The 9,840-nt window shown below is 34.5% G+C and overlaps 1 protein-coding gene across 2 annotated transcripts in view; it reads left to right on the top strand.

Moving 5' to 3' along the window:
* The first annotated feature begins 215 nt into the window (after nucleotides 1-215).
* Nucleotides 216-9,840, top strand: part of LOC133534564 (integrin alpha-PS5-like) — a 30,115-nt gene continuing 20,490 nt past the window's right edge. Inside the window, exons 1-6 of one of the 2 annotated variants that reach the window (XM_061873729.1) lie at nucleotides 216-722; nucleotides 3,536-3,672; nucleotides 3,956-4,041; nucleotides 5,049-5,163; nucleotides 8,775-8,930; nucleotides 9,488-9,598. In XM_061873729.1, coding sequence (XP_061729713.1) covers nucleotides 580-722; nucleotides 3,536-3,672; nucleotides 3,956-4,041; nucleotides 5,049-5,163; nucleotides 8,775-8,930; nucleotides 9,488-9,598 — 748 coding nt within the window. In that variant the 5' untranslated portion in view covers nucleotides 216-579. Of the gene's footprint in view, nucleotides 723-3,535; nucleotides 3,673-3,949; nucleotides 4,042-5,048; nucleotides 5,164-8,774; nucleotides 8,931-9,487; nucleotides 9,599-9,840 lie in introns of both variants that reach the window. The other variant, XM_061873728.1, reaches the window with a different exon arrangement.

Below are 9,840 nucleotides of genomic sequence, written 5' to 3'. Positions count from 1 at the left end.
ATGAACTGTCGCCTGCGGTATTTCCGGACCGATACGACCTTCAAACCTTCAAGAAAAGAGCGTACTCCCATCTTAAAGGCCGGCAACGCACTAACAACCCCTCTGGTGTTGCAGGTGTCCATGGGCGGCGGTAATCGCTTACCATCAGGTGATCCGTCTGCTCGTTTGCCTCCTCTACCATAAAAAAAAAAAAATTGGAAAGAAAAAATTATTTTATTCTGTTTTTAGTATTTGTTGTTATAGCGGCAACAGAAATACATAATCTGTAGAAATTTCAACTGGCTATTATCACGGTTCATGAGATACAGCCTGGTGACAGACGGACGGACGGACGGACGGACGGACAGCGGAGTCTCAGTAATAGGGTCCCGTTTGACCCTTTGGGTACGGAACCCTAAAAAAAGAAATAAATATAAAATTTTAACTAAAGTTGCAACAATGCTATTATTTACTTATCCATTATCAGAACAGTTGTAAGTTGGCGGTAATCAGTATGTATTTTAACTCTGACGGAGCGGGTGCTCTCTAATGACGGTACTTTAACATAATACTAAGAAATAGTTGTAATTATAGACAGAAATGCGTGTTTATGTGATTTTGTGCGTATTGCTAATTAGTTTATGTGATGGCGGTGATGTATTTCATGACGGTAGTAAAATTACTTTTCATTCCAATAATCAAGAAGATTTCTTCGGCTATAGTGTCGTTTTTGGAGAAAATAGGTAAGTTCGTTGTGATAAAGCACGAGTACTCAGTATTTACTCAAAGCACTACCGATAAATACCTGTATTTACTCATTTAGGTGGGTATAAACGATTGATAATAAAAAAGTGATATTTAATGATGTAAGTACAACACTTTCGTGGTTTCTGAATATTTTTTGTGACAGATAATTACATGTGTGGATTGCCCCCCTTAAAAATACATTTCTTTCAATTTTGATTACTTAATCCAGTAGCGGCTTACAAAATACACCTATATTTCAAATTTATATGCAGCTCTCTAAATAGTTCATACCCACCAATTTGGATATGAACGAGAAAATACGGGTATATTGAGTAGTAAATACTGACTATTTACTCAATATTTACCCGTGAGTATTTACTCACTACACATCTCTGAGCACAAGGTTAAAATACTTGTATTTAACTACCTATTAAATATAAAGCAAGTAAGCCAGTAAAAAAAATTACCTATATATAATTATACATATATACCGAGATACGTAATTTATGAGAATATGCTTGAATATAATTGATAAGTAAAATATAGGTATACCTACATATCCAAAACTGTGAATTATTATTATAAATAAGTATTATCTTGACGTCGTAGGTATTTAAACAAAGGCCTTGAAGTCTTATTTAATCAGATCAGAATTATTAAATAAATACTAAATAAAACATTACATAGTGCAAACATAGACAGAGTTTTAAGGTGCCGTAGGTTCAGAGATCGAAATTTATGAAAAATGGTTCCGCTTTTTCATATGTTAATACGGTTGCCAAGATTTTATTACTTTCTTAGATTCTAATACATAAAAAAAAGATAGGTCTTATCGCACTTAAAAAAATTGTAACAATTTATGTACTAAAGCTAAAAATATGAAAATTGTTTCTAACAATGCGCAATTTTATTTTTGTGTGACCTCATGGATAACTTTTTAAAAAAAAAAACATACAACAAATAAAAATTCAAAAAACATGATATCCCGAGCGAGAACTAGAATCTACGAGGCCTTAATGTACTTATAATAGGTATAAAATCATTAGCAAAAAATAAGCTCTTAGGACAATAAGTTTCTTATCAAACTATATGGAAGCTGGATGTCAACGTACTAACAAATGATTATCATTCGCTTCCGTTACGAAAAGTCAATAATACAATTAAATGTGGATTTTTAATCTGTTTATCCAAGCAATATTGAAATTTAAAACATAACATAACGATTCAACAAATTACTTTTCAACACACTTGTTCAAAACGGCGTTTTTATTCCACCGATTTTTGCCTCATACATAATCCTAGATATTAAACACGCGTGCTTCTTCAGTATATTATAACAATCGTGCTTTTTCATTATAGTGTCCGACTGAGTTAAGAAGGTTACTAATTGCTAATAATATGGATGGAAACGGAGCCTTCTTAATTTGGTCGAGTAGGTAATACATTTTTTTAACCAACTATTAGGTTTCAAATGTTAGTTCAAAGAGGTTTTATCACACCAAACATAATTTATAGATTAAATTATTCCGTAAATTACATTAGTGAATAGACAACATTTTATCGATTTGATCTCCATCCGTCGAATATAAATACGTAAATATTAGCTTTTTACATTTTTTTAATTGGCTGTTTGTCGATTTCGTTCGCGCCTTTGCCTTGCGCGCGCACTGGAATCGTGCCTAAAAAAAATAGCACGCCAGCCATTTTCCGTTTTTGTCATAAAATTGGAATAGTTTTATTTATTTATTTAATCTTTATTGCACAATACATGAAAGTACAAATGGCGGACTTAATGCCTTAAGGCATTCTCTACTAGTCAACCAATGGGTTAAACCAGAAAGTTTAAGTAGGTGCAGTGTCTTTTAAAGTAAATGAATTAGTAACCGAGACTATATATGAATATAAACTATATATTGATAAACTTACACATATACTTAAAACAACTAAACATAGATATATTCATTTTTTTAATTTATATATTGACGAAAATGTCATTTTCAAGCATTGAAAATGAAAAACACATAATATGTATATATACTCGTGTATAGTCCTCAGCAATTACGGATTACGCCGATTATGGGCCCTAATGTGGCTGGCCAGGCCGAACTTGGTCTTAAAGACTCTTTTGCAGCAGTTACAATATAGTTGACCAGACGCGTTGTATGTATACCTGTAAGAGGGCTTCGGTCTCTCTTTACGTTGTTAGCGTTTGTTTACGATTTGATGTGGTTAAAAACATAAAATTTACGCTGCCAGTAATACTAATAGAGGTAAGAGCCAAGAATGATAGCCTTTTACCATCAAAATCGGGTGAAAAATTATTGGCGGCATATGAAACTTTTATTCAATGGAAAATCAGCAAAAACGCCCAGTGTTTCTTGTAAAACGTGTTGGTAGCTTACTTCAATTAACTGGCGAATAAGTGCTTACAAGCCCAGCACGCTTTGGTGCATTTATTCGATGTTAAAACTATAAGCCACCATTTTGAAAATTGTACTTTTCCTGTTTTGACAAAAAAAAAATAAGTTTTGTTATTTCCTCGCAAGTGTGTTGAAAAACGTTGTATGAAACTCGTGTGCATTGGTCATTACCCACATCGGCTTTCTTATTGCGCGCTCGCTTACAGCTCGCCCGCACAATATCGCCTCATGTGTAATGATCAACTTAACACACTTGTATCATAATGTACTGTTACAAAACAATTGTTAGCCGATATAATCACTGAATTAAGACATAACAAGATTTAAGTGATAACTGTTAAGTTGCAATTGGTATAATCCAGCACAGATAAAACTTGCTATTTTTTCAGTAATTTATTAGTAGGTGCTCCGAAGGCAATCAGACCAGGATCGAGGCACATGGCGACTGGTGCGGTGTTCAACTGTTCGCTTTCTGACCTGCATATGAAGAATATCACCTGCTCACCGTTGAATCTGGGAAATGAAGGTATTTTTACACCTACCATGCCCTCGGTACCGATACATTTCTACATATAAACCTAAAGGACTTGCAAAGAACTAAGCCACACAAATGTCTATAATTTGTGTCGATCAAGCTCTTAAAGCAAGTGCAAATGAAGAAAACACATACTGTTTAAAATACATTACATTGTAATATTCCAAAATTCTTTATATTTAAATTACCACCGAATTCTTACTTTTCCTGTTAGTTCATGAAAAAGAGAGAATCGTAAAGTTTGACATTAATAATAATTAGGTAATAGTTTCAGCTCGTCTCAGCAGTACCAGAGATTTCTACCGCGATGACATGTGGTTTGGTGCCAGCATCGCAGTGGTGCCAACGGGAAAACTGTTGGTAAGAGCTATCATCATCTTCTTCGCGTTTCCCGGCATTGTGCCACGGCTCATGGGAGCCTGGGGTCTGCTTGACATTTAATCCCAAGAATTGGCGCAGGCACTAGCGTCTGTCATCTGACCTTCCAACCCAGAGGGCAAACTAGGCCTTATTGGGATTAGTCCGGTTTCCTCACAATGTTTTCCTTCACCGAAAAGCGACTGGTAAATATCAAATGATACCATTGAGCTTTTCAGAAATTATGTACGAAATACATAACTTCCGAAAAGCTCAATGGTACAAGCCTTGGTTTGAACCCGCGACATCCGGATTGCAAGTCGCACGCTCTTACCATTAGGCCACCAGCGCTTCTACTGTTCGCTGGTACGAGCTACTACGATTGCGCAAATTTATTTAGAGATGATGACTTTCTCTATGTTTTTAATAAGCAGGAATAAACAAAGTATCATCTATTGTAAGTTAACGGTGGCACACGCTACCGCTCATGCCTTTACATGTAGTTCCAGAGACGCTTTTGAATATTAACTTCACTAAGAAAATGTTATTGTAATTTCACTCCTTAATATTTACCTTTAATGTTGTCAAAACAATAACGATAACACAATTTAAGTAAGTACTTACTACACATAATTAATCCCTATAAAACTCAAAGGCGGCCCAAACCTGGCATGGGTAATTTTATAGATCGAACTTCAATCGATCACGATCGAGGCGTTCGTGTTAAGTTAATCCACACGGTGATATTACCTAAATATAGTTTAATAAATAAATAACTATTATAGAAATGAATTCACACAGATTAACCTACGAGTATGCCGACAGTAAGCTCAATAAGGCTTGTGTTATGGGTACTAGAAGACGATATAATATAATATAATATTTAGATATGTGTATATACTTACAATGAAAATATTCATAACCCGGGACCTCCTGCTTCGTAGGCACCGACTAGCCTGCTTTCTGCCTTCACATAACATAAAACTCTTCTGATATGTCTGTTTTCTAAGATCTGTGCACCACGCTGGGCCAGGCCGTATGGGGACCGGCATCTTCTGGCGAACGGGGCGTGCTACCTGCACACGAAGAGACGCAATATCCCGCTATACCCTCTCGGTGACATGAGTGAGTACCTAAATAACCGCACCTATTTGTAATTTCTAAAAGTAAAATTTCTAAATTCAAGTTAAAATATTTTTTGTAAGCTATTCTTATTTACCAATATCGCAAAGTCGGTTGATATTATTATTAAACACTTCCTTCAGCAACTTAATGACATCCAACAAAGCTTTGGCATGATTATTGTGGATGGTGTCAATACCTATATATATTTTTTTGAACTTAACAAGTTTTTATGATTCAAGACCTTAAGCAAATTTAAAGTCTACTCAGTCTACACACAGCGCAAAAAAATAACATTAATAATATTTAGGATGTAATAGTTATTGAAGTATCCACTTTATTACATTTCATAAACTGTACCCCTAGTGTAAATTTATTTGATAGCGAAACGTGACGTACGCGTTTGCGTTAAGTGTCATTTTGTATGGGATTTTGAGTTTATAAAACGTCCCGCTTGGTGCGCTGTTTCTAAATCCCATACAAAATGAGACTTAACGCAAACGCGTACGTCACGTCACGACTCACGCTATCGAATAAATTTATACTAGGGGTTCTGTTCCATACTAAAAACATAAGCGTGTGTCAAATTGATATGACAAAAGTAGTTTTATATTATATATATAAATTGTAAACGTAAACATTGCTAAGTAATATACTCGTAGTACCTTAGAAACAATCTCAAAAGTCATTCACAGTTAGTGGTAAGTACGTCAGGTCCCCGCTGCCGCTGTATTATGCTAATGGTCCTTCTTAACGTCAGTTTGTTTTTATTTGATTATATGTGTTTTGTATTGGACGGTAGTATGTATTTTTAGGGTTCCGTAGCCAAATGGCAAAAAACGGAACCCTTATAGATTCGTCATGTCCGTCTGTCTGTCCGATTCTGTCACAGCCACTTTTTTCCGAAACTATAAGAGCTATACTGTTCAAACTTAGTAAGTGGATGTATTCTATGAACCGCATTAAGATGTTCACACAAAAATAGAAAAAAAACAATAAATTTTGGGGGTTCCCCATACTTAGAACTGAAACTCAAAAAATCTTTTTTCGTCAAACCCATACGTGTGGGGTATCTATGGATAGGTCTTCAAAAATGATATTAATGTTTTTAACATTATTTTTTTCTAAACTGAATAGTTTGCGCGAGAGAACCTTCCAAAGTGAAAAAAAGTGTGTCCCCCCCCCTGTAACTTCTAAAATAACAGAATGAAAAAACTAAAAAAAATATATGATATACATTGTCATGCAAACTTCCACCGAAAATTGGTTTGAACGAGATCTAGTAAGTAGTTTTTTTTTTAATACGTCATAAAATTTAAAAAAAAATTTTTTTTCATCAAACCCATACGTGTGGGGTATCTATGGATAGGTCTTCAAAAATGATATTTAGGTTTCTAATATCATTTTTTTCTAAACTGAATAGTTTGCGCGAGAGACACTTCCAAAGTGAAAAAATGTGTGTCCCCCCCCCCCGTAACTTCTAAAATAACAGAATGAAAAATCTAAAAAAAATATATGATATACATTACCATGCAAACTTTCAACGAAAATTGGTTTGAACGAGATCTAGTGAGTAGTTTTTTTTTAAAACGTCATATAATTAAAAAAAAAATTTTTTCATCAAACCCATACGTGTGGGGTATCTATGGATAGGTCTTCAAAAATGATATTTAGGTTCCTAATATCATTTTTTTCTAAACTGAATAGTTTGCGCGAGAGACACTTCCAAAGTGGTAAAATGTTGAACAAAATCTAGTAAGTAGATTTTTTTTAATACGTCTTAAATGGTACGGAACCCTTCATGCGCGAGTCCGACTCGCACTTGGCCGCTTTTTATTTATTTCTTCGAAAGTTAAAACAAAGTTTGGAAATTAGTTAAGCGTTTGAGTTTCAAGTAAATAAAATAAAATTTGAAAAGATTATCACTTTTTATTGTACATTTTTAGATGAATGAACTCATATTCGTATTCACTTTTATATTTTTCATTTCATTTCATGCGTTAATTGTATAGTCGTGTATGTACATGACTGTACAACTAATACATGATAATGTATGTACATTATTAAGGTGTTGCAACAGAGTTCAGTAAGTCAGTCCATGACGCCCTATGAGGACATACAAAATTTATGACATAGTTACACGGAAATGTATCCTTTCATTATCCAAGTACAGCATCTTATACAAAAAAAGGGCATCTTATAATTCTGTGGCCCTAGTGAAAAAGGGTACAAGTCTCTGGCAGCGCAGGTGTAAAGGGGTGTAAGTTCCACGTAACACTTATGCCCTTATACACCTAAACTGCCAGAGACTTGTACTCTTTTTCATTAGGGCCACAGAATTATATTTTTGAGAAAACATAAGGCTAGAAATAATATTGAATAAGTTTTTTTTTATTTGCATAAGGTAAGAAAACAGGGTAGGTAATAGAACGCATACACCTTTATGATTTTTAATGAAAAAAACATGCATTGTTGCAATTTTTTCAATAGCACCACCAAATAGCAGAAAGGTCATTGAATTATCTTACATTTTTATATTTTTCACTTGCTACACAAAATACATAATCAACATAAAATGTCCATATTTTAAAATTAAAAACATTCATCCGAACAAACCCATACGCGGTATTGTAAAAACGTTTTTGAAGAGAATATTCCCGTCAAAATGTCGAACAATTGCGGTTTTCGGTTCACGGCATTTGGGCTTTTTGAGGCTATTGTGTTTGCTGCGGCTTTCTGGTCAAGTGATCTACAAAATTTCATCTAAATCTAGCTAGGCTCGCCTAGCGGCTACCTAAGCGGGTAGATGATTTTTATATTAAGCGAAAAACTTATTCAAGGATAAAAATTTATTTACAATACGAACTAAGTATGAATAAGTATTGGATATATGAATAACTAAAAAATATTCGAGAAAATATGACAAATAACAAAGTGTGTCTCAAAACACACCCACACACTACCATCGGGATGCCGCGCAGTATTTTGAAATATTGACAGCTGTCATTTTATATATTTTCAAATTCACTTTCAAGTTTCTTTCCTATCGATATATTTGGAAGCATAAATAATAAACCTAGTAGGTAATATTAAAGCTATTGTTAAAAAAAACACTGATAGATATTAATATGAAAATACTCAGTAGCATATAAAAATATTTAATTGTAACTCAATAACTTAGCAGGGTTTGCATCCCCATATCTTAGCCTTAGTCCATATAATATAAGATAAGATTAGTTCTAAGTTAGATAAATATAGAATTGATTTTGGTATTTATAAACATAAACAGTTTAAAAAAAATACTACCAGTGTCTTCGGTACTATGCTGCAGGGGCCATTTTTAGATTTATTTTAGGTTATTTAAGATTTAATTTAGTCATATTTTAGTTTTAGTCTACTTATAGTTTACATTATTAATTGTAACAATTACTTTAAAAAAAACATTTTATGATACTTTTATATATATTTTTATTATCAATAAAATTACCTTTTTACCCGTTAAAAAAAATAAAAACATTGAATTTTCTGGTGTCTTCATTGACTTCTTGCCTGCCAGGGTATGTACTAACTGAAATGGCACTCATTTATAAACAAATATTTTATGCCATTTTTAGAAAACCAAGCTTTCATGACGGGTGGATCGCGTAAGGAGTACGGACAGTACGGCACGCACCTCAACTATTACGCGTACGCGCAAGCTGGCATGGCGGTCAAGGTCACGGGCAACGGCAGCATCATCATAGGAGCACCAGGGCTGCTGCAGTGGACAGGTTGATTACAATTCAGACCATCTAGGGTAGCCCACATGCACACACTACTAAGTCGGTCTTCACATTGGACGAGGAGCCTCGCGCTGCTTTTCGGTGTGCAGATCGGCATCAATGGTAACCGCGTAACTGTTCACGCAAGTCGGCGCATTGTTCGAAGCCACTTACAGCGGTAGCATCTCATTGGATTTACCGAGGCTGATTTAGTGGACGTGTCTATTTCTACTCACTCCATATAAGTAATATATGTATAAGTATCTCATCATCATATCGGTATGGCTTTGAAGGTCATGGGTAACGGAAGCATCTCGTCGGAACCCTGTTTTATATGTATGAGTCAGTGAGCATTCAGCAGATTACTTATTTCTCTATGGCAATACAGAGATTACAGAGGAGGGAATATTACTATAGTGTTAGGGATAAGCTTTATTTCTGGCAATTGTACCTTACATCTTGATATGGAAAGCCACTATTATTGATATATTTTGTACGCACTTCCAACATATTATTTTTTTTTTTTTTTTTATTTATTGACAAAATAAAAATTCTTTGTCTTTCAGGAGGAATTGTTGACTATATGTACAGTCCCGACGTTAACAGTGTATACTTGAGCAAGAAACCGACCACCAATCCATTCTACACCCCTGATGTTGGTCCCGATGATTATTTAGGTAAGCAATATTCCTTAACCCCCTTATTCATAAACGTGTACTAAAGTTACGATGCCGCTGATCATCGTTTGGCCCTTTCCATCATACCAATACGTCGGAAAGGGACAAACGAATGATCAGTGGCATCGTAACTTTAGTACACGTTTATGAATAAGGCAGTAACAGTCTAAATAATTATTATAAATGTACAAAGCTACTAAAAACAAACGAGAAACGATCGATCAACTTTTTCCATAATTGAC

The sequence above is a fragment of the Cydia pomonella genome, chromosome 2 (assembly GCF_033807575.1).
Source record: "Cydia pomonella isolate Wapato2018A chromosome 2, ilCydPomo1, whole genome shotgun sequence".
In the NCBI taxonomy this organism is placed as follows: Eukaryota; Metazoa; Arthropoda; class Insecta; order Lepidoptera; family Tortricidae; genus Cydia; species Cydia pomonella.
Note: the sequence above shows the minus strand (reverse complement) of the source record. Positions and strands in the feature narration are given on the sequence as shown.